This window comes from Nerophis ophidion, linkage group LG11 (assembly GCF_033978795.1).
Source record: "Nerophis ophidion isolate RoL-2023_Sa linkage group LG11, RoL_Noph_v1.0, whole genome shotgun sequence".
NCBI classification, from domain to species: Eukaryota; Metazoa; Chordata; class Actinopteri; order Syngnathiformes; family Syngnathidae; genus Nerophis; species Nerophis ophidion.
Window position 1 is genome coordinate 47133741 of NC_084621.1, and position 26994 is coordinate 47160734.

Sequence of the window (26994 nt, forward strand, 5' to 3'; positions counted from 1 at the left end):
CTGCGGCTCCCAGGCCGCCTCCGACGACTCCTGCGGCTCCCAGGCCGCCTCCGACGACTCCTGCGGCTCCCAGGCCGCCTCCGACGACTCCTGCGGCTCCCAGGCCGCCTCCGACGACTCCTGCGGCTCCCAGGCCGCCTCCGACGACTCCTGCGGCTCCCAGGCCGCCTCCGACGCCTTCTTCGGCTGCAGCACCCGCATCATCCTCGCCAGCTGCACTCGGGCCTGCTTTGGCTGCAGTCCCCGCACCCTCGTCTGCTGCTTCCAAGCCTGCTGGGATTTCGGTGCTGAGGCGTCGTCCACCACGTCGACCACGGGCGTGGCCTCTGCGAGGTCACCCTCCTCGCCAGATACTCCCTCCTCCATGTCGGCCACGGATGTGGCCGTGCCCGGGTCGTCCGCCTCGCCGGGCACCTCATCCTGCGAGGCGGCCACTAATGTGGCCTTTTCGAGGTCGCCCGCCAAAACTTTTTCGGCAGCAGCGTTCCACCCGCCGCCGCCACATGATGTGTCCTCGGTGGATTCGGGGACATGCGATCTGGCGACCCTCCACCGTGGCCTCCCTCCGCCCTCCCTTCGTTTGTGAACTTTCTGGTTTTGGGGAGGGGGTTCAAGTTTTGTTTGTTTTTTTAAGACATCTGGTATCTGTCTTTTGTTGGGGGGGAATACTGTTGCGATCTGCTGCTCAGATCTTCACGTGTTTGTTTTTTCATTCTCTGTCTGACCCGTTTATTTCCTGTTTTTATCCATCACTATGGTTACACATCAGTCCACCTGCTAGTCTCGCCCCGCACACCTGCTAATAATTATCACCCTCCTATTTAAGCTCACCTTTTCTGTTCACTCATTCTCGGATCCTAATTTGCCCACGCGCATCAGTGACGACTCTCATCATTCGTATGTATTTTCTCGCTAGCTCTCACGCCAAGCCACTTTATTGTCTAGCTTTCATGCTAAATGTTTTGTTTACTCTTTTGTGTCCTCGTACCAAGTTCTAGTTTTCCTTGTTTTAGCCTAGCTTTCACGCTAGCGTCTTTTGTTTACTTTTTCTCTTTACACCAGTATTTTTGTTCATAGACTTTTGTTATTAAATACCCTTTATCTTACCTTTGCTGTGTTCTGCTTCGACGCATCCACGGGAAAACTACACCGGCATTACAATGCCGAAGAAGAGTCTTCACAACAGGTGTATAATACAGGTTAACAATAGTGCGTTATAGAACATATGTTTTGAAGGCAAGAACATTTGGTTGAATTTTTATGTTTTCTTGTATTTTTTGTAGCTTCATGATAAACTTAACTCCATGTCTGCTAATATTTATGTATATATAACAAGAAGGAATCACACAAATTCAGTACCATGCTTGTTAAACCTCCCCTCAATGTAGGAGAAAGATAAAAGAAAGATCTAAACAATGTGACTTTTACATAATGAATGGACACCATATTTGGTTAAGTGTCTCAGTTTTTTTATGCGTTAATATATTTGTTTCATAATGTGCACAAGTATATCAGATACGTTGTGCTGCTAAAAGAACCTAAACTTCCACACGCCAGTCATCTCTCAATAACTTTTGCTTTCATCCACCCCTGTCATTTGTTTCTGTGATGAATTGAGTTGTTTGTCTTCTTTCAATGTGTCCTGTCCCTTTTTTCCCCGTCTACGCTTACACAGAAACACGCACACGCACACGCACACACACACACACACACACACACACACACACACACACACACACACACACACACACACACGTTCTTGTATTTGTTACCTTCTTGAGACATCTGAAATATACCTACCTCTTTAGGACGACTCTTTTTAGATATATAAAGATTTGTAATTACAACATTAATAATATATATATACTATGCAAACATAAAAAAGGTTGTTGTGAAAAAAAATTGTTGGAATTTCAAAAGAAAAAGGTCACAATTTCACAAGAAAAACTTACAATTTTGGCAGTATTATAATAAAAGTTGTAATTTTACTCAACACAAGTCAAGATTTTACAAGAAAAACTGAACATTTGTGCAATATTTTGATAAACCGTCACAATTTTACAAAAAAGCTTACAATTTTGACAATTTTACTCGACAAAATTCTCAATTTTAAAAGAAAACTGAAAAATTGGCAATATAATAATAATCAGAATTTTACTTGGCAAAAATGACAAAAGTCCTAGTTTAACTCAAAAAATGTCACTTACACAAAAACAAAAAAAAAATTGCCAATATTTTGATAAGTCATAATTTTATATGACCATTGTCACTATTTTGCATTAAAAAATACGTGGGTTCCCTCCGGGTACTCTGGCTTCCTCCCACATCCAAAAACATGCACCTGGGGATAGGTTGATTGGCAACACTAAATTGGCCCTAGTGTGTGAATGTGAGTGTGAATGTTGTCTATCTGTGTTGGCCCTGCGACGAGGTGGCGACTTGTCCAGGGTGTACCCCGCCTTCCGCCCGATTGTAGCTGAGATAGGCGCCAGCGCCCCCCGCGACCCCTAAAAGGGAATAAGCGGTAGAACATGGATGGATGGAATTAGATATAACGAAGTCATGATTTTACGAGAATATATTGCAATATTACAGAAACAGAAAAAATTGGGAAACAAAAGAAGTCGAAACATTGTGAGAAAAAGACTGCTTTTAGTTCATTTAAAAAAACATGTAATTGGATTTTAATCTTTATTATTTACTTCTAGTTATTACAGTATGTTTGTATATATATATTTTTTTTAATTAATTTTGGTAGAAGGGGGAGCATTTCAATTTTTACACACACTTATTTCATGTGGTGACAAGAGGGGGAGCACTTTTAAAACCGACACACAGTCCATCCATCCATCTATTTTCTACCGCTTGTCCCTTCTGGGGCCGCGGGGTGCTGGAGCCTCTCTCAGCTGCATTCGGGCGGAAGGCGGGGTACGCCCTGGACAAGTTGCCAGCTCATCACAGGGCCAACACAGATAGACAGACAATTAAAAAAATCTTTCCTTTTTTGGACCACCCTAATTTTGATAGATTTCACCAGCAGGGGTGCTAATGAAAACATTTTATATTTAGATGCAATGGTTTTCTGTATTGGGACCATGATTTCGGTCCTAACTTGTTCACCAGACCTCATATGAAAGGTACTTTTCCTTGTTGGTGTTTCAAGAATGGTAGAAAAACAAGAACGCACGCACGCACGCACACACACACACCTCTCCTCTACCTCAGTCTTTGTTTTGCTGAAGAATCCAAACACACTCTGAATCAAAACACAACTGACAGTTTGCATCCAGTTTCATTGCTCCTCCTCTTCCTCCTCCTCCTCTTCTGCTAATTCTTCCCGCACATCCATGCCCCCCTTCCCCTCAATTCCTCTCTTCATCCCTCCCTTTCTGCTTCCAGCTGTCAGGAGGCTTCATTATTAAAGATTCATGGTGGAGTCTGGGCAGGGCCTACAAAAGCTTTTGTCAGACAGACCGAGTGTCTCAAATCTCCCTGCCACTAAATGGAGGTGACATGAAGAGAGACTCAAATAAACACCCCTTTCACACATGTATGCACATGCTTTACTCTATTTTATAATTAAAAAGGGATCTTATATGCAAGATTTCTGTTTTTACAATATGACTGACCTGAATAATATTTGAAATATTTGAGCATTGACTCTGGATATGGATTAGCTTTTTTGGCATAAAATATTTGGCTTGAATTAGTTTTGGATTTTAACAAATCAGTCTACATTGAGAGGACCAAACGTTCTGTTTTTCATGATGAATCATTCTTATTTTTGTATTGTTTTTCACATGTGTAATTTAATTTTGGCTACTTTGCTGCATGTAGCCACAACTAAATGTATAGATATTTTAATTTGTTGAATAATGTCTTTATCAACTAGATGTGAATGTTTCAATGCTGAAGTTGAACTGAAATCCTGGAATTTTGGGGGGGGATTGTTGAAGTAGAGTACACAATTCCTAGACAGGCTGATTATTTTGAAATTGGAACGGTTTGAATAAGATGAAAAATGTGGGAATTGTTAAACTTTGAAGAATGTCCAATTGATTTCAATGGGAATTTCCCCCAAAATTGGGGAATTTCAAGAAAATCTCTTTTTTTTTTTGAAAATGGTAAAAAAACCTTAAATAATCTGAATGAGTTGAAATGGTCGGTCGAGAAATTTGGAAGTAGTAACATAAGGAATTGAGAAATGGTATTACGGAATTTCGGGAAAACCGTCAAATTATGTCCTGATTAAGAGGAATGTTTTGACAGTTAAACGGTTTAAGTGGGTATAAAAATGTGGACGGAGTTGTCGCCAGAAAAAAGGGTGGAAATAGGGCTTTGGAAAAACAGGAATTTTGGAAAATCCTTGAATTTTTTTGAATATCGAAAAAGGACAGTTTGAATCTCCAAATTGGTGGAATGGGTTGAAAGTGGAAGGTTGAAAAATGTGGAAATGGTGGAAGTTTAAAAATGGCCAATTAATTTTTAAATGGGAAAAATGTCCCGGAAATCTGGGTATTTTTGGAATTTGTCAAGGGAAAGCCCACAATTCCCGAATAGGCTGAACAGTTTGAAGTTGGTACGGTTTGAGTCGGATGAAAAATGTGGAAGGTGGAGCGCGCCAGAAATTGGAAAGGATGAAGTATAGGAATAATAATAAACAGAGTACTTTTGGTGTAGAAAACCATATGTGTGAATGCTTTGGAGCATTCACACATACATCATTACATTAAAATGTTTGTGAGTAGGGAAGTTCCGATCACGGTATTGTGCTGCCGATTACAATTCTGATCATCCATGAGTGAGATCGGCTGACACCGATCCCATGTATTTACTGTACATTTTTTCCCCCAATTAATTTAATTTACAAAATTGTTAGTGAATCAATGTAATTAAAAAAAATACAATAATACATATAAATATTATACCTATCAAATACAGTCCTAGAAAATGAATAAATAAATAAAATTACAAAAAAAGTATTACAAATAAAACTACAACCAAAAAATAATGGCACCATTAGCAATAATCAGTAATAATGATTACTACAACAAACATAATTAAATACAATATTAATAATATTACTTATTTCCATTGCCGTCACAGCCACTAATGAAAACCGATAACAGTCACAGTGGCTTACACTTGAATTGCATGTCATAAACATGACAATCACACTGTAGTAATAATTCCCCACAAGGAAGAACGTTTCATATACTGATACCACATTTCAAGACATGACTATTAATATATAATCTAAATGCAGTTTATTTTTTACTGATATTACATCCCGAGCTTGTGTATTCCAGTCATTGAGTTAGACCAGTGGTTTTCAAATGGGGGTACGCATACCCCTGGGGGTACTTGAAGGTATGCCAAGGGGTAGGAGAGATTTTTTTTAAATATTCTAAAAATAGCAACAATTCAAAAATCCTTTATAAATATATTTATTGAATAAAACCTCAACAAAATATGAATGTAAGTTCATAAACTGTGAATCGAAATGCAACAATGCAATATTCAGTGTTGACAGCTAGATTTTTTGTGGACATATTCCATAAATATTGATGTTAAAGATTTCTTTTTTTGTTAAGAAATGTTTAGAATTAAGTTCATGAATCCAAATCGATCTCTATTACAATCCCCAAAGAGGACACCCTAAGTTGATAATTACTTCTATGTGTAAAAATCTTTATTTATAATTGAATGTTTATTTTTCAACAAGTTTTTAGTTATTTTTGTATCTTTTTCCCCCCCAAATAGTTCAAGAAAGACCACTACAAATGAGCAATATTTTGCACTGTTATACGATTTAATGAATCAGAAACTGATGACATAGTGCTGTATTTTACTTCTTTATCTCTTTTTTTCAACCAAAAATACTTTGCTCTGATTAGGGGGTACTTGAATTAAAAAAATGTTTACAGGGGGTACATCACTGAAAAAAGGTGGAGAACCACTGAGTTAGACTATTAACAGCAATCGATATTTTTAAAACATTTTGTTTTTGTATTCTTTGATGACATGTTACTAAACACAAGTTTGCGCTGTCATTGAGATGTCTATATTTAAGAATGTATTTGTTTCTTATGTTGTTTTGGCCCACAACTTTTTTATTCTGACATTCTCACAATAGATAAGTTCCTGTATGATAATTTTTGAGAGTTTAATACTACTGTACATTTCTGAATTTTCTCGTGATAAATGTAATCGACAACAATATCAACACAATATTTAAATTAGTCCCTTATTCTTTTTTGTTGCATGCTACAGTATAGTTTATCCCAGTTGCACACGAGCGGAAGGCAGTGTACACCACCACATCACAGGTCCAGCACTGATGGGGTTAAATAATAACTACAAAATAACTCTGAGAGCGCTGACCTTTATCAGGCCCTCTCTGCCAATAGTAAAAAAATCCAAATGATAATCTGGATCACCCCCAAAATTTACTCACTTGTTCCTTATCCAATTTCTGACATTTAATGAAAACTGAAAATTTTTATAGCGCAATTAAATAAATAGAGTGGACTCTCTTGTCTGTCATCCACTGTTTGTCTCTGTGGGTGGAGGCGGCACCACAAGCATACACACTTATCCCATTACTGCTATTTCCTGAAAGTTTAGTCAAAATCTTCCCATTTATTTTTTAGATTTCTTGCTTGCGAGCTACATAACTCACTGACTGACCGACCGACCCAGATGAAAACATCTTCTAGCAAATAAGAGAAATACTCTGAGGCCTGCATTGAGTATCGTAGTTGAAAGTAAATGTACTATTGCCAGTGTGTTTTTTCAGCGAACAATATCATTTTGTTTTGCATTTCTAACAATGGAAACAAGAGTCTGTCATTCTTCGTTTAGTGGTTTATTGGTTTCATAAATTGAAACACCCTACAGTTCACCTATACAAAACAAAGGACATTTAAAAAATATATATATGTTGCGTTAACTTCCATTTAGTGGTCAAGTTCTTTGTTTTTTAATTTGGTGGAAACAGGCACAAATAGTTCCTTTTTATGCTGAAGGTTACCAAACTCTGGTGTAAACGGAGCACATATATTTATCTAAAGCGTATCTGAAAAATTTGCCATGGACCTAATGTTGGATGATCTGCTCCATGTTTATTTACAAAAAGACAAGCGGGCTTGTGCAGAATGCAATTTCATATTTTGTCTCGTCTTTTTTTGTAGAAAAGCCCAAGAGCAACAGAAAAAGGTGGTAGTCGCTGGTTGTGTTCCCCAGGCCCAACCTCGAATGGACTATCTAAAAGGGCTCAGCATCATTGGGGTGAGTTCTGTGTTGCACTATCTTTTTATTAACTACATGCCCACTTGTTGGATTATTAAAATACCAGTCAATGTATTTTATTATATTTTGAAGGAATTGTTGTTGTTTTTATTAGATACAAACGCACTCACTCATACATTCACACACACTTCAACTCGTCAGTCACCTGGTTACCTCCATGCTGGTCTGGCCCCCCTGCTGTCTGATAAATCAATAAACCTGTCAGAAAACGTGTCAGGATGTATGAGAAAAAGAAATGAAATCAAAAACATGCAAAGAGCCTCACACTGTGCATGCACTCACACAAACCCATCTGAAACCGTGCTTGGGCCACTTGGTCTCGTATGAGATCTTAGTCAGTCTGGTGTGTTTGACTCGTGTGCGTGCCAGATAGGTCATGCATGCGCACATTTACACATGCAACATACATTCATAGTAGAATAACAACTCTTTTATTCATAAAGTACAGGCCAAAAGTTTGGACACAGCTTCTCATTCAATGCGTTTTCTTTATTTTCATGACTATTTACATTGACAATTGTCACTGAAGGCATCAAAACTATGAATGACCACATGTGGCGTTATGTACGTAACAAAAAAAGGTGAAATAACTGAAACATGTTATATATTGTAATTTCTTCTAAATAGCCACCCTTTGCTCTGATTACTTTTTGGCACACTCTTGGCATTCTCTCAACGAGTTATTTTGTAGGAATACCAATTGTATTCCAGCTTTAGGAGCACTTACATTTAGAGGAGGAGCTACACCTCCATGTTTATACAGTTTATCAGTTTCACGCATTATAAACAGAAATTTTGGATTGTTACGATCATGCTTTTTTTTTTTTTTATTGTCAAAGATGTTAGGTGATATATTTTCTACATGAATAAATGTTTTTGATATTCTGTAGTAGTGGTTTATTTTGGACATGTTAAAAAAACTAAGCATAACAAATATTTCACAATAAAAACGCATACAAATGAAAACAATGCATCATGGTTAGGTTTTGTCATATCCAAAAAAGGAGTGGGAAGAAGTGAAATGTATTTACTCCCATCCCTTATTTTGTAAATCAACTAACTAGCTTTCTTGTTATGGTTATTTTTAATATATGCAATGATAAATTTACTGCTCTTAATACAATATATTATCAATAATCTTTTAGCCACTTTTCTTTGGCACAATAATACAGTACATACATACAATATACCCATACTGTTAATAGTCAAATGAGTACAATGTTCAACCTTATCTACCTACTTATTAATAAAATGTAATATTCAGCCTGTTAAACATTTTGCAATTGCGGACTAACAATCATAACAGGTTAACAAAGAATATACCATCCATCCATTCATCCATCCATCCATCCATCCATCCATCCATCCATTTTCTACCGCTTTTCCGGTTCGGGGTCGCGGGGGTGCTGTAGCCTATCTCAGCTACAATCGCGCGGAAGGTGGCGTACACCCTAGACATGTCGCCACCTCATCGCAGGGCCAACATAGCGACGGAAATATTGTGTAGTCAACTGTAATTACCCGATGTGGGCAGCGAATGGCAGTGGCAGGCATGCCTGCAGTGTGAAACTTAGTTTTAGTGGTAGCGAAGAAGAAGGCCAATTTGTACAAAGACAATTCTTCCTTCTTCATATCGCCACTGCCATTACAATCCACTTCATTTCAATCTGCCAGAAAACATTAATTTAGGCAGAAATATCAATGAATAACAGAAAAGCATGATTGTATGGTAAGAAGATTTTTCATTATTTTGTTAGTTAAACTGGATGTGAAGCGTAACACTATTATTGTGAAGCCACCAAACATACCATGTATGTTTGGTATGAGAAAAGACTTGACTCAGATAAAAGTAACTTAAAATTTTCTCTCTACCGTCATCGTTTCTGCTGAACTTATATTCCTACTAAAGCAGGTAGAGGAGCAATCTACATTTTATGTTATACAAACCCCGTTTCCATATGAGTTGGGAAATTGAGTTAGATGTAAATATAAACGGAATACAATGATTTGCAAATCATTTTCAACCCATATTCAATTGAATGCACTACAAAGACAACATATTTGACGTTCAAACTCATAAACTTTGTTTTTTATTGCAAATAATAATTAACTTAGAATTTCATGGCTGCAACACGTGCCAAAGTAGTTGGGAAAGGGCATGTTCACCACTGTGTTACATCACCTTTTCATTTAACAACACTCAACAAACGTTTGGGAACTGAAGAAACTAATTGTTGAAGCTTTGAAAGTGGAATTCTTTCCCATTCTTGTTTTATGTAGCGCTTCAGTCGTTCAACAGTCCGGGGTCTCCGCTGTCGTATTTTACGCTTCATAATGCGCCACACATTTTCGATGGGAGACAGGTCTGGACTGCAGGCGGGCCAGGAAAGTGCCCGCACTCTTTTTTAACGAATCCACGCTGTTGTAACACTTGTCTTGCTGAAATAAGCAGGGGCGTCCATGATAACGTTGCTTGGATGACAACATATGTTGCTCCAAAACCTGTATGGACCTTTCAGCATTAATGCTGCCTTCACAGATGTGTAAGTTACCCATGCCTTGGGCACTAATGCACCCCCATACCATCAGAGATGCTGGCTTTTGAACTTTGCACCTATGACAATCCGAATGGTTATTTTCCTGTTTGTTCTGGAGGACACCACGTCCTCTGTTTCCAAATATGATTTGAAATGTGGACTCGTCAGACCGTAGAACACCTTTCCACTTTGCATCAGTCCATCTTAGGTGAGCTCGGGCCCAGCCAAGCCGGCGGCGTTTCAGGATATTGTTGATAAATGGGTTTGGCTTTGCATAGTATAGTTTTAACTTGCACTTACAGATGTAGCGACCAACTGTAGTTACTGACAGTGGTTATATGAAGTGTTCCTGAGCCCATGTGGTGATATCCTTTACACACTGATGTCGGTTTTTGATGCAGTACAGCCTGAGGGATCAAAAGTCTGTAATATCATCGCTTACGTGCTGTGATTTCTCCAGATTCTCTTAACTTTTTGATGGTTTTAAGGACTGTAGATGATAAAATCCCTAAATTCCTTGCAATAGCTCGTTGAGAAATGTTGTTCTAAAATTGTTCGACAATTTGCTTACAAAGTGGTGAACCTCACCCCATCCTTGTTTGTGAATTACTTAGCATTTCATGGCACCCAACTGTTCCCAATTAATCTGCACACCTGTGGGATTTTCCATATAAGTGTTAGATTAGCATTCCTCAACTTTATCAATATTTATTGCCATCTTTCCCAACTCCTTTGTTGCTGGCATCAAATTCTAAAGTTAATTATTATTTGCAAAAAAAAAAAAAAAATGACGAGTTTGAACATCAAATATGGTTTCTTTGTAGCATATTCAACTGAATATGGGTTGAAAATGATTTGCAAATCATTGTATTCAGTTTATATTTACATCTAACACAATTTCCCAACTCATATGGAAACGGGGTTTGTAAATGCACTTAACTGTAATCCAGACACTGACTCCTCACACCAAGTAGCAATGTGCGCTCAGCGTTCGCCCCAATGATGTCGTCTCACGCCGATTGAAGGTAAAATTGTGTTGCCCCGTCCGGAAAACGACTTACCATGGCTTTCAGATTACCATAAGGTCCCCCTTTTTTTGTGCACTTCTGACAGCAATTTTTGAGCCTATGGCTCAACAGTAACCGGACACCATTACATTAAACATTTTCCCAAACTACGGAACGTGCTGAGGGTCAAAAATGTTAACTAATATATATATATATATATATATATATATATATATATATATATATATAAATACAATTTCCATCCATCCCCTTTTCTACCGCTTATTCCCTTTGGGGTCGCGGGGGGCGCTGGTGCCTATCTCAGCTACAATCGGGCGGAAGGCGGGGTACACCCTGGACAAGTCGCCACTTCATCGCAGGGCCAACACAGATAGACGGACAACATTCACACTCACATTCACATACTAGGGCCAATTTAGTGTTGCCAATCAACCTATCCCCAGGTGCATGTCTTTGGAAGTGGGAGGAAGCCGGAGTACTTGGAGAGAACCCACATAGTCATGGGGAGAACTTGCAAACTCCACACAAAAAGATCCTGAGCCTGGGATTGAACCCTGACTACTCAGGACCTTCGCATTGTGAGGCAGACGCACTAACCCCTGTACCACCGTGAAGCCTATATATATATATATATATATATATATGTATCAATGTATGTATGTGTGTATGTATATATATATGTATGTATGTGTGTATATATATATATAATATTAGGACTGCGAATCTTTGGGTGTCCCACGATTCGATTCAATATCAATTCTTGGATTCGCGATTTGGTAATATATCGATTTTTTTTTATTCAATGCAATTCTAGATTGAAAAATGATATTTTTAAGATTCAAAACGATTTTGTATTCATTCAATACATAGGATTTCAGCAGGATCTACCCCAGTCTGCTGACATGCTAGCAAAGTAGTAGATTTAAAAAAAAAAAAAGTTTTTATAATTATAAAGGACAATGTTTTATCATTTGATTGCCATAATGTAAATTTGTTTTAACTATTAAACAAAACAAATATATTACTTATTTTATCTTTGTGAAAACATTGGACACAGTGTGTTGTCAAGCTTATGAGATGCGATGCAAGTGTAAGCCACTTTGACAGTATTGTTCTGCTTTTTGTGTTTTATAAATGTCTAATGATAATGTAAATGAGGGATTTTTAATCACTGCTCTGCTGAAATTATAACTAATATTGATACTGTTGTTGATAATATTCATTTTTGTTTCACTACTTTTGTGTCGTGTTTGTGTCTCCTCTCAATTGCTCTGTTTATGGCAGTTCTGAGTGTTGCTGGGTCAGGTTTGGCTTTGGAATTGGATTGCATTGTTATGGTATTGCTGTGTAGTGGTTTGTTGGATTGATTAAAAAAAAAATAGTTTAAAAAAAAATGAGAATAGATATATGTATATATATATACATATACACACACACACACACACAGTACGTGTGGTCGCCAATACAGTACAGGTTCATGTGTAGGGCATCACAGTCAGACAACAATGTAAATAATGGGCTGAAAAATCTGACTCGCAGTTCTGTCAGATTTTCATCCAGTCTGTGGAACCATTGGTGATCAAGCTTGTATGCTGGACATTGAATATTGTGTAGTGTATATTTTTTTATACAAGTTGTATTTATTTTATTTCTATTTTTCTTTTTCTATATCTTTTATTGTTTTTATTGTTGAAGTATGTTTTTCTTTTGTGATATGGATCCTCATGGGTCTGAAAAAAATTACTATAATAATAATAATAATAATATAATATGTTTCAGGGACAATATTTTTGGGGGAATATACAAAACAATAGAAACAGTGAGTTGAAATCGATTCAGTAACTTTTTAGCCAAACAAGTTAAGCTGTAATAAAAAAAATGTTGGACACTGGACACTGCAGATGAAGTTTCCTATAATCCTGGTATTTCGTGAAAGGGAAGTAGGTATAAATTAACTATGTATACAAACAAGAAAGTAAACAAAAATTAACGGCCAATGCATTCATATGTTATTTGAAAAAAGTGTAACCAACACTCTTAAGTGCAAGACAGGAGGAAACGTTTTCTGCTCACATTTTAGAAATTCAAGCAATTCCCAAATATAGTAAGCAACATTTTAAGAGTAGATTTACCAGCTAAATAAAGTTCCTTGACCCGTCCATACAGTGTGGGTTCTCCGCCCTCGTGTCGCCGATTACGGACAGCGTTCCAGGTGTGCGGAAGCATGGTTGCCCCCTCATCCCTGTTGATGGTGTTGACCCCTCACTTCCTAATATCCATAGCCTCATTCATTCATCTCTTGACTTTTTGTGTTCCTAGAAGTGGGTACGTCGCAGTAACTTTCACCGCTATCACTTCCATTGTGTCGGCCGCGTCTTTTATGGTTTAAAGTTTTGTAGCGGCTTTATCATTGTATTGTGTCTTTTGTATTTATTGTGGCTTTTGCAATCATGCTGTAGCCGAACGTTGTGATATTAAACAGCCTAGCAGTGGAGAAACAGTCGGAGACACTCTCAGGTGCTTTATCAGCGGTAGCAGTAATAAACTCAAGAAATCAAAACATGTTACACCGAACACAGTCTGGACGATTACCCGGGGGCTGTAGTTTGGGGACACCTGGGCTACACAGTACAAAGAAATGTAAAAAGAGGGTGATGAATCAACTCTTGATTTAACAAGAAAGGCCAAATAGCAACAACTAGCTGAACTGTCCTCATGTTCAGCCGCTCTGCTGACACGCACACACTGTCACCTCCCCTGTGGTGCATAGCTCACAGTTAGAAATAATAATAATAGAATTTAAAAGCACTGTACATTGAGCAAACAACCTCAGAGTGCTACAGTGCATTAAAAATAAATTAAGATAAAAACTAGAATAGCCTACAAAACTCCCTAAATTTAACAGCCAGGGCTCTACAATGATTAGAAATAAAGAAAAAAAATCCACTTTACCTCATCAGTTAATTTTCTTTGTGTGCAGCGGAAGGGAGAATTAGGGGCAGGGCTTTGTCGACAACGCATAATTTTTCAAACCGCACATCTTTTGTCGATTGCATTCTGTAGAGTTATGTTAAGGTTATTAAAGCTAGAAAACTCTGCAATTAACAAACGCCAAAAAAATCACAAAAAGTAGCAGAGTAGATAACGGCAATACTGCTGTGCAAACTGAAAGAGCACCTGAGAGCAATCAGCCTGCCACAATGCCTGTGCTGCCGGGCAGTGGATGAAACGATGGTACACTGGAACAACGTTCTTACAACATAGCATATTATTATTCAGCTTTTTTTTTGTAAATCAAAAAGTTTGTGCAATTAGGGGTTCGTAAATCGTGATTCCACTGCATACACTGTGCCTTGAATATAAGTACTGTGTAGGTCATATACACTAAGTATTCCCCTCACAAAAATCCACACGATCGCCCTGAGAACCAAGCTCTTCTGAAGTGGACATTTGTTTTCAGTCTATTTCTTTTGTCAGAGATACAAATTTGGAAATAAAAATGACCCTGTTATGCAAACACAAACATCCACTGCAGAGCACACTGGTTCTCAGGAGAATATTTTAATTTAGAAGTGTGGAAGCAGCCCGACTTTTAACACTCCAAAAAGCTTGTCTTGAAAAACCCCCATCAAAAATATAATTTTATTTAAAGTGTGATCTAATTGTTAATTTGAAGAAAAATACTATTTCCTTGTTGGAATCTGCAATAAATCGGTCAATATGATTTCAAGTCCTTATTACTGCTACTTTTAAATACTGAGTTTGGTACAGGGAGCCGCTCATATATTACATTGAATATCCATCACCATGAATAATGCAGTTCCCTTTAAAAAACATGCCACTGTGTAACATAATTACATTCAAATCACATTCAACTGGCATGTATATATAATATAATTACATTCAGATAAACAAGCTTGTATACGCGTACGCCTTCCGGGCGAGGCAGAAACAGCTGGGAAGTTTACCACTTCTGCGACTTCTATTGTCGTGAATAGATTGGATTTTGCATTGATACAGACACGTGCGCGCGTAAACGGACGGACCAAAAGGCACACATGCTTGAAGGAGGACATATGGTAACAATCACAGACAGGGTGCACAGTGCACGCAGACTTCCTTCATGTGTCTCTTAACAAAGCCCACGACTATAGTGACAGTTGGTGGTATATGAAAATCAGATTCAAATTACCAGTTGTGAATTTTGTTTTGTGAGTCCTCCTGATGGCGAGGTGGGGGTGGGGTGCTTAAAAGTACTTTTGAATTAATTCATTCCCTTGCACATGAGCTGCATGATTACAATGCCTTGTTTGTTTCTGTTGTGTTGCTGTCAGAAGTTGCTGTGAAATGAATGGCAACGTATCCGTGTGCAAGGTACACAGTCACGCAAACCCACAGTGTTTCGCGTCTCTGAACTAGACATGTCACATCCTTTATCTAAGACGCATCACACATCTCCACACACACACATGCAACAGCGCTGACTTCGTAATCAGAGAATTACAGTGTGTAAGCAAAAGCTCTAAACAAGAGATTCTGTATATGCACATCCGCCCTCTGAGCCATCGTCTTTTCTTACACTGCGTATGTTCTTTTTGTCTTTGCTTTGTATTTCAGCAACATGTCTTACAGATTGTACACTTTTCACATTGGAAACTACTGTTATTATGTCTTAGAAGATAATCAAAGTGAAATCCTGCTTAAAATACAACCCAGCTTACAATATAATGAGGGGAAAAAAGCCTTAGCTTTTGTAAGAGTTTCTGGAACTAATTTGATTTTATTTATGTGTTTAAAGTGCATATATGGGGAATTTTGTATTTTCTGACTTACAAATGTTGATACCAGTGTTGTCCCGATACCAATGTTTTGGTACTGGTACCAAAATGTTTTTCGATACTTTTCGGTATTTTTCTAAATAAAGGGAACCACAATAAATTGCATTATAGGCCTTATTTTAACAACAAATCTTACGGTACATTAAACATTTGTTTCCTATTGCAACTTTGTCCTTAAATGAAATAAAAACAAGACAACTTGTATTTTATTAGTAAGTAAAAAAACAAAGGCTCCTAATTAGTCTGCTGACATATGCAGTAACATAAGACAAGGCAACAGTGATATGACATACATGAATAGTAATAAATACAATGAATATGGATGAATAAATAATATTTATATAAATAATAATGATAGATGATAGTAGTAATCAAATACTTCAAATGTTCTTTATAAATGAATAAATATATACATTCGGAATAGCTTTTCAATGTGTTGGGGGCAGTATGAGGAGCAGTGCAGGTTGTGTGTTTAGTATTCTCATGGATTTATGGAAAAACTGGAAAAATTAGCACGGTGTACGGGGGTTAGTCCATGTGCCTCACAATACGAAGGTCCTGAGTTCAATCCCGGGGTCGGGATCTTTCTGTGTTGAGTTTGCATGTTCTTCCTGTGACTGCATGGGTTCCCTCTGGGTACTCCGGCTTCTTTTCATCTCCAAAAACTTGCACCTGGGGATAGTTTGATTGGCAACACTAAATTGGTCCCTACTGTGTGAATGTGAGTGTGAATGTTGTCTGTCTATCTGTGTTGGAACTGCGATGAGGTGGCGACTTGTCCAGGGTCTACCCTGCCTTCCGCCCGTGTGCAGCTGAAATAGGCTCCATCACCCCAGCGACCTCGAAAGGGACAAGCGGTAGGAAATGGATGGATGAAAGTTCATGAGTCTGCTTGCACTGGCATGGATGTGAGTTGGATGGAAGGAACAGCTATCAACATAAACTTTACAAAGAATGCTCAAAAGTAAATAAAAATTGCACCTTTTACTATGTATATACTGCAAACATGCTGAATAAACTGTTCTGTACTGTTTAGTTATTCTGGTCATTCTTTAATTGATGGACCAATTACTGTAAATACACAGTTAACCTGGGTCAATGTGTCCTTTCTTAGCCTGTTGTAACACTGATGTCTGTTTATGCCACTCCTCTTTGTCATATTACCTAGTTGGCTTGTGTGGTAGTCCTTATCTGTTTATTATCTTATCTCCCACTGCGCCACGCAGTGGGAGAGTGGCCGTGCGCAACCCGAGGGTCCCTGGTTCAAATCCCACCTAGTACCAACCTCGTCACGTCCGTTGTTTCCTGAGCAAGACACTTCACCCTTGCTCCTGATGGGTGCTGGTTGGCGCCTTGCATGGCAGCTCCCTCCATCAGTGTGTGAATGTGTGTGTGAATGGGTAAATGTGGAAGTAATGTCAAAGCGCTTTGAGTACCTTGAAGGTAGAAAAGCGCTATACAAGTACAACCCATTTATTTATTTTCCAAAAGTGCCAATCTATTGCTTGTATTCCATCGCGTGACTTTTTCCCGTAAGCGAAAAACAGTGGTGGTCAACCGAACCAAGATTGCTGTTGTGCAGTAACCAACGTGCAAACTCTGAGTACACAAGGGGACTAGACTAGACCAAAAAGCAGACACAAGCAAGACCATCTTACAAAACAATGGATTAGCTTCGTATACTTTATCAAACAAAATGTGTCGATGGAGTGCTGAGACATACAAAATAACTATCATGTGCTCCACACACCATTTTACATGACAAACCACATGAAAACATAGATGGACTTTATTGATTCCTTCAGGAGAGTTCCCTCAGGAAAATTAAAAATGGAGGCCTACAACTTATTTGTGTGTGTGGTATCAAAACTCTCCCACATGAATCATGCAGTGTTTTTGCTCCGGTAAGGTTGCATTTCATGATTCATCTTTGCGTCTAGCGAGGACACGCCCCTTTAAACAAATGAGGACTACTAGCACAAGACAACTGACACCCATTACTGCATATCTATTGAACAAACTAACAAATACTGAATCATCACCATATTTGATTTTTGTCCGGTTGTCATACGTATTCTGACACATTTGTGTACAAAATAAACAAGAGGGGAGACATAGAAGTACCTTTTCTATAAAAGTCAATGACACTGACTTTATGGTTTCTCTTTGTTAAAAATAAAATACAGACAATATCAAGATAATATGTTTTTGGGAAATACTAAACAAGTAAAGTATATTTGAAATGTATATAGGTATATTTGAAAGACATTCAACAAAGTGGTCACTGGTCACTGCAAACATTTGCGTTCTTTGACTCTGCTCCTTTGGAGTAGAGTGTGTGCCACTTTGGGGTCATCATTTCCTAAAATTCTAAAATCTTCCGCCCTTTTTGATTTCCTATCCAGGAACTCTGAAGAAACGTTTATTCTTTTCACGATTTGAACAGTTTTTATAGCCAAAAGAAAACACAAGCAAATGGTAAATGGTAAATGGGTTGTACTTGTATAGCACTTTTCTACCCCTTTTTAAGGAGTCCCAAAGCGCTTTGACAGTATTTCCACATTCGCCCATTCACACACTCTTTCACACACTGATGGCGGGAGCTGCCATGCAAGGCGCTCACCAGGACCCATCAGGAGCATCAGTCTGTTTTTCTATTTTCAAGTGGAACACTGACCTCAAAGAGCTGGGGCAAATAAACCCGAGCCGAGATGGAATTTTGCATCACAATATTTGTCAATATTAGTCAACGGTAAATGGTCTGTGTTTATGTAGGGCCTATCATACCTGGAAATAATACCCAAAGCGCTTTACATTTTACATCACATTCACCCATTCACATTGAAACACGCTGTTGGCGGAAGCTGCCATGCAAAGCTCTAACCATGACCAAGGGTGTCCTGGCCAAAGACACAACGACTGTGATGAGCAAGGCAGCATCATGGGATTGTGCTGAAAATTTTAATTTTCCTGAAGTAATAAATAAAGTACTATCTAATCTAATCTAATGTAATCAAACCTGGGACGGCTGCTCTACCATCTGCGCCACACCACCCCTAATAGGATTCTCATTAGTTGAGACCACTGTACTCTAACATGTTGTTCTTCACCGATGTAGTCTCGTTCTTTCATTGAAAACATTCAAAATAGCAACATGTGCTGCATTAATATAGCGACTTTAACCATCAATGTACTCCATTGCATATTGTTGCCTAATTCTCCTTGTCACATTTCAAATGATGGTGTTTTAAGCGAGCATGAAAAAGAATTTAAGGAGTATTCCAATTGCTTAACGGCCACATTCTGTTTTACAGGAGGAAACTCAATGTACTGGTTAATAACGTCACCTCAAACGTTATCAGGAATTGAATGGCATGCATATCTTCCACTAGACTTAGATCTCAATATCTCTATCTAAGTAATGGTGCAGACACTGTGACATTTAGAAAATCTTTACATTACTAGTCTGGATTGGGAATACACAACTTGCTTGAACCTGATTGTTTTGTGTCCAGGCTCAGCGTGTTTGTATTTTCAGCATGTTGTAACATGGATCAGTTGTGTTTATACTGTCAGTATTAGGTTTTCATTTGAATGTGTTGACCTGTCGGCGTTGATAAAACCAGTGTGCCTTTTTGTGTTTTAGGTTCAGCAAATTGATCGAGTGGTCGAGGTGGTGGACGAGGCTGTAAAAGGTATTAACACACACAAAAAGACCCACACACTCACCGGACATGTTGTTTATATTGACCTTAACCCATTCGTTTCTGAGTATTGTTCCCCATTTTATGTACATCAAGCCTCGTTTTATCACACCATATTTAGTATCCATGTTGCGTTCATCACAGATACAAAAGGCATAGTTCTACTTTTGGTGATTTGTAAAAAAGCTTGTGTCGAGCATCTTTCTGTTTAAGAGGACGTACTCACATGGCACCGCTTAGTTGATCAACAGAACTCCGTTGTTAAATGAAGGTCAAGCTGAGTTTGTTCTAAGTGTCCACTGAAACTGTCATTTGTGTCCAGCTGTTCTCTTTTAAAACAGCGTGCTTGTGCTTGTGGTGGGGTGTAACTATTTTGCACTGCAGGCTTCCCTAATTAGGCACATCTGGATTTTTCAACTGAATCAACTCTAAATTGTCCTGCTTTACACATACACTGAGATTTAATGCTTTTGATTAACCAATTTCTTTTACCTGACTTACATTATTTTCTTTGCCATGCATCCCCTCATTATATTTTGTCTATTACTTTCCCCGTCTTTCCCATCTGTCTTCTCCTATCCTGATCCCTTCCTCAGCTCCCTACGTTTCCCCACCTCCTTTCCGCGCTACAGAAACTAATTTCCCCAGTATCATTATTGTTCTTTATGACCTCGTATAAATAGAGAGCTGTTACTTCAGCTCGGAGGCCAGGAGACCTTTAAACTGAGGGATTTGCCTTTTGTAATGGCAACTAAAATGCGTTCAGCAGTGAATCGCGAGACATTGCTTTTCGCTTCACCAAATTTGCTTATGAGTCTGTTTTCCAGGTGACAAAAGGATTGGCAAGCTTTTATGATCAGAGCTGGTGAAGCGCGGGACGATAATTTCAGTTTGGGTCTTAGTTTAGAATGACTATAACTGCCACTCTATACGAATACTTCAGCACAGTAAAACTGGGTTTTATTTTTCTGAATCCTTCAACCGTAAAGCTTATGTTACTATCTGTTGTAATTGACTTTCCTTATCTCAGGTTGCTGATCATGCGCACCGTATTTTAACATTATTTTCCACATATACACTGGCAGTTATTGTGGTTATTGGTCAAGTCCAGGGGTGCCCATTACGTCGATCGCGGGCTACCAGTCGATCGCAGAGGGTGTGTTAGTCGATCGCCAGCCAGGCATTTAAAAAAATAGACCTAAAAATTAGCGATCATCAATCTTCACCAAGACGTCACTTTCGTCACTTGATTGACATTCACGACACCTGAGGGTCTTGTGAGATGACACTGGCTGCTGCGAGCTCATTATTAAGAAAAAGTGATAGATAGGAAGGCGAGAAACATTTTTTATTTCAACACATTCGCGCCGTACTTGCCGTCAAAACTCTAAAGACCGATCCTTGTTCTAAGAACAAGGATCATATGGGTTAAAATTCTAGTATGAGCGAAAGGTAGCATACATATTATTTATACTGCAGTTATATTTATATTGAGTGTATGTTGATGTTAATATTTACAATTTTACTATTTTTTAAATGATACTGGCTTTTACAGTGTCTGCTGAGAGAGATGATGCCCCTTTGACAAATGTAATTGAGGACCCCTGGTTTCAATTCCCTACAAATTCAGCCATCAAACAAAAATTTAAATCCCAACATTTGGACCAAAATTTCCTGTTCATTTTTGTTGTGCGTATTTAAAGTTAAACTTGTTATTGTACATCAAGGCATCCCCCTAATTGCAATGGAATCAGGACATTGTAATGTGTCCAATTTTTTCATAATTTTTCTTGCATTGGCAAGGACACACACTCCTGAACGAACACAAAAAAACAATATTAAAAAAAGAAAATATGTTTTTGACTTTCACTGATGTCAGATTGATTCAATGACAAGTAATTTATGTCCATCCTTTGTTGGGCTATGTCTATTGTGGTTAGGCTCACTGATATTGATCTCCTCTGGTGGAGATTATAGGTTCAGATGATGCCATTTCACCTGTTATTCTGTTAGCTTTCAGTAACCGTTTACTATGTGTGCGAGTGTGTGTGTGTGTGTGTGTGTGTGTGTGTGTGTGTGTGTGTGTGTGTGTGTATGACACAGAAACAGGGGCACACTAGGTTAGACAGGCTAATGCATATACTTTGCTTGAGATCAAAGGCTATATAGCATCACTGTGACCTCACGATCCTTATTTCAGCAGGACAAACACACTGTTGTATTGTGCGCTAAAAATAAGATAAGACTTCATATTAAAGACATGTATGAGCAGCCAAAGAGATGGAATGGAAGTTGACACGTTCACACACACTAAAAATTGCCATCCATAGTGATTTTGTAAACAATATCTTTTGACACTCTTTGACTTCTTATCTGGATGTGACAATACCAAGCTCTGTGAAAACACTTAAGCTTTTACTCTGTGTTTTTTTGAATGTTTGCACCATATCCTATTGAATTTAGTCGGCAATGCCAAAATGACACAACTGTTAGGTACAATTGTAAGTATTGCTTAGCGCATTATATTGACCAGATGAACAATAAACATCAAACCCCTTCTAGCCTCTTCATCAGCCACCTTTGGCCGTTATTTCCAATGTCGCCCAGCCCCCACGGATGCCTTACAATCAAACTGTGGACCTGCCACTTATGAGACATCAGCGTAGGTCAACAGGTCATCCTTTTAGCTCCATACCTCTATGATCCAACCATCCATCTGGCCATCGTATACAGCTTTCATCTGTGAGGAATTCATCTTCTTGCCATCCATCCGTCTACCTTTCCCTCTTTCTGTTCTGTCGTTCCCTACCTTACCATGTTATAAGCGGCAGTTATGAGTGGTTGGAAGGATTTATGTCAGGTCACGTTTATAGAGAGATGAGAACAAAGAAGAGGGAGCTAGAAAAATTGAATGGTGACTCCAACAAATAAGGTTTTATGGGCATAAGGTCCAATATGATTTGGCCTTTATATACAACTTGGATGGATTTGAAATGAAACGATCAAAATGTGATTGACATATAAAATGTCCACTTCAAACATTACATTCACCATTATGGAATTTTAGACCATGTATGAGAAATACCTCCTTATTCCAAAGATACTAATGGAGTTGCAAATATAGACATCACTTTTAACACCTGGAAGAACAAATTTCATGTTTTTTCCCTGGAGATGCTTTGCCAGTTATTCACTGCAGTCACCTGCACTTGTTACTGTTTTGTAGGTCTTGCTGCTTTCACTTTTGTCTTTAAATGAATGAATGTTTTCTTTTCAAACATGTTCGAATAGAGCCGCATGGTTATCAATCAATCAATCAATCAATGTTTACTTATATAGCCCTAAATCACTAGTGTCTCAAAGGGCTGCACAAACCACCACGACATCCTCGGTAGGAAAACTCACACCCAGTGGGACATTGGTGACAATAATGACCCAGTGGGACGTCGGTGACAATGATGACTATGAGAACCTTAGAGAGGAGGAAAGCAATGGATGTCGAGCGGGCCTAACATGATACTGTGAAAGTTCAATCCACAATGGATACAACACAGTCGCAAGAGTCCAGTCCAAAGAGGATCCAAGACACAGCAGCGAGAGTCCCGTTCACAGCGGAGCCAGCAGGAAACCATCCCAAGCCAAAATAATAATTATATCCATCAGTATTGAAATTACGATGAATAATTCTGATTGTTCATTATATTTGGTAAAACATAGTGTTTCCGCTACGTCGGCTACTTAATTGCAGTAATGAGATCCTGGAGGTTAGAGGGTGTACATGAGAAGTCATCGTGTAATTTGTAATAAAATAACCTAATAAAAGGGAAAAATAAACGTAATCCCTATTAGGTCTCGTGATATGGCTAAAAATTGTATCATGATATAAATTTTTTACATTGGTCGATATCGAATGTTAACATTTTTATTTTTAACAATCCTATGACTGTAATTACTTCAGCTATGAAGACAGAAAGGAAAGAAAATGTCAACACAACCATGAAAGGCACATAAAACAATAAATCTATCCATCCATTTTCTACTGCTTACTCCCTTCGGGGTTTGCGGGTTGCGGTGGACCCTATCTCAGCTACAATCGGGCGGAAGGCGGGGTACACCCTGGACAAGTCGCCATCTCATTGCAGGGCCAACACAGATAGACAGACAACATTCACACTCACATTCACACACTAGGGCCAATTTCAGTGTTGCCAATCAACCTATCCCCAGGTGCATGTCTTTGTAGGTGGGAGGAAGCCGGAGTAACCGGAGGGAACCCACGCAGTCACGGGGAGAACATGGAAACTCCACACAGAAAGATCCTGAGCCCCGGGATTGAACCCAGGACTACTCAGGACCTTCGTATAGTTCCACCATGCGGCCCAATAAAATAAATGTAAACACAATTCTAAAATGAAATTAAGGACTTAACATCATCAAATTAAAGTGGAAAAATAAGTCATAATGTAAGAAATGCTTAATAAAGTGTAACAAAATGGTGCCAAGTGTGAAAATGTAAACAGAGAAACCTGAGAAGAACAATTTTCTGCAGGTTTACTGCCAGGAAGTTACGTTATCTGTGTAACATTTAATTTGGTCTGTTATTCTTATTTACATGTGGAAATTAATTTTTTATGTACTCTTTGACCAAATTATTATTTTCGAATAGCACATTTGTTATATGTTGTTATTTATTTTAGTTGTACAGTACTGCACTTTAGTTCTTACCTGTAGTCTCCGTACATTTGCATGGGGAACGGACGTGGCTTAAATAGAAAAGATGAATGCGGTGAATGACTACAGTCTGTTTGGAAAAAGTCCAAAGAACTGCCATATTGTCGAGGTGACTTTTCCCGTTTTATCCGCTATTTCTTTGCTCTCGGCAGCACTCGTTTTTAATTTCTCTTCTCATCCTTGGCATAAAATCAACAGCGAGATGGTGCAACCAAACTTGATACTGTTATTGGCTGTTCAGCCTGTCCCTTCCATTGTTCACTGACTCTTCTCGTATTCCGAGCTTGCGAGTGCCTTTGTTCATTGAACCAACCATGCTTCATTATTTCTGGTTCATTCTGACCAAAAAATAATACATTCATCATATGTTTCATCAAACACATTTTATATTGATATAGATGACCTGTCTATCGCGATATACATTATCGTTTTTTTGGTCCAGTCCTAATTCATGTATTCAAAAACAAATCTTGGTGTTTTTAGTATTAGCAGTTAATTTTTTCTCATTACATTGCATATTTAGCTTTATTCATCCATTGGTAATGTTTTTGTTAGTTTGTTAATGCTTGCTGGTGAGGTAGTCAGTGTGACCATGGAGCTCTGTGCACATACACAATGACCTCTGGTGTAGGTGGCTGCCGCTTCACTGTGCTCTTAAGACGTGACTCTGTTGCTCTTCAGCGCCACGGCTTGGAAAGTGGCTGATTTGATGTACAGCAGAGCCTGCTTTATTATTATGATTGTTGCTTTTCTCTTTCTGTCAAAATAACACCTATTGACCTGTTAAATTTCTGTTTTAAAATTTAAAAGATTGAGTGACTGGTCAAAGCTTCTTACTTTCCAGTAAAAATAAGTCTACAAAGCATTCAATTTCATTTATTTAATCAGGTAAAGACACATTGAGATTAAAATCTCTTTTTCAAGAGCGACCTGAGAAAGAAGACCGTAAAAACAAAGTTACAATAATAATTACAACAAGACAATACAACAGAACAATAGTGGTCATACCACAACAGGTCAAATTTTTTTAACACGATTAAGTAATAGTTCAATTTAAAAGCAAGTGCATTTCCCAAGGGACCTGGTTTCTCGATGTTTTAAAATGGACTTAAACTCCCCCAAAGCGATCAATTCTGGTAGCGTCAGATCTTTCTGGATGTCATTCCATGACCAGAGAGCAGCATAACTGAATGCTTTTTTTTCCAAGTTGTGTGTTGGCTCTAGGAACCAACATGTGGAGGACATCCTGTGAGCGTTGGCTGTAATGATCTTCAAGCCTTTTTAATCTTTGAGTACCTTGAAGGTAGAAAAGCGCTATACAAGTACAACCCATTTATCATTTATTTAATCAACAGTACTTCTAAAGGCCTACTGAAATGAGATTTTCTTATTTAAACAGGGATAGCAGGTCCATTCTATGTGTCATACTTGATCATTTCGCGATATGGCCATATTTTTGCTGAAAGGATTTAGTAGAGAACATCCACGATAAAGGTCGCAACTTTCTGTGCTAAGAGAAAAGCCCTGCCTCTACCGGAAGTAGCAGACGATGACGTCACATGTTGATGGCTCCTCACATATTCACATTGATTTTAATGGGAGCCTCCAACAAAAACAGATTTTCGGACAGAGAAAACTACATTTTCCCCATTAATTTGAGCGAGGATGAAAGATTCGTGTTTGAGGATATTGATAGCGACGGACTAGGGGGGAAAAAAAAAAAACGCAATTGCATTGAGACGGATTTATATGTTTTTAGAGACATTTACTAGGATAATTTTGGGGAATCCCTTATCTTTCTATCGTGTTGCTAGTGTTTTAGTGAGTTTAATAGTACCTGATAGTCGGAGGGGTTTGTCCATGGGTGTGTTGACACGCAGTGTCTCAGGGAAGTTGACGGCAGCTGTATGGGCGGCATACGCTCAGCTGATATCTGGTAAGAAGCGACTTTTTACCACAATTTTCTCACCGAAACCTGCTGGTTGACATTCTAATGGGATCCATGTCCGCTCTGATCCATAGTAAAGTTTCACCTCCGTGAATTTTAAACAAGGAATCACCGTGTGTTTGTGTGGCTAAAGCTTCCCAACGCCATCTTTCTACTTTGATGTCTCCAATATTAATTGAACAAATTGCAAAGGATTCAGCAACACAGATCTCCAAAATACTGTGTAATTATGCCGTTAAAGCAGACGACTTTTGGCTGTGTGTGTGCGCGCAGAGCTCATATTAATATTCGCAGCCCTTTGAGACACTAGTGATTTAGGGCTATATAAGTAAACATTGATTGACTGATTGATATTCCTAACAGCCCGTGACGTCAACCGTAGACGTCATCATTACTGGACGTTTTCAAGAAAAAACTCCCGAAATTTAAAATTGCAATTTAGTAAACTAAAAAGGCCGTATTGGCATGTGTTTTAATGTTAATATTTCATCATTGATATATAAACTATCAGACTGCGTGGTGGGTAGTAGTGGGTTTCAGTAGGCCTTACGATGATGTCTATCTTAGTTTGTATGCACTTATTGAGTTGTTGGATAATCGTTTAGTAAGGTATTTTTAAAGTTCAATAGTTCAGTACAAAAGAATGGCAATACAACAAATGACTTTTTGTTTTGGAAAGAGCATTATTTTTTAACTTATTCCAACACTGCTTTCTGTTTGAATAGACAGTCCGCCACAAAAAAGCCTTGCTGTTTTCCACGGGAGGAGTTTTTTCATTTCCCCGCTTGTACTGGGATATTACGACCAGTCACGCCTCACTGATTGGCTCTTTGTCCTCCTCTGGGGCAGATTGTAATTTTTATCTACCAATGATAGCCATGCTTCCTGCCCTGAGCC

General features: G+C 38.5%; 1 protein-coding gene across 2 annotated transcripts in view; it reads left to right on the forward strand.

Moving 5' to 3' along the window:
- The window catches only part of cdkal1 (CDK5 regulatory subunit associated protein 1-like 1), a 611713-nt gene that overhangs the window by 172948 nt on the left and 411771 nt on the right, over positions 1 to 26994 (forward strand). For both annotated transcript variants that reach the window (XM_061916180.1, XM_061916181.1), the window contains 2 exons: positions 7194 to 7290; positions 19361 to 19409. In XM_061916180.1, coding sequence (XP_061772164.1) covers positions 7194 to 7290; positions 19361 to 19409 — 146 coding nt within the window. The remainder of the gene's footprint in view (positions 1 to 7193; positions 7291 to 19360; positions 19410 to 26994) is intronic.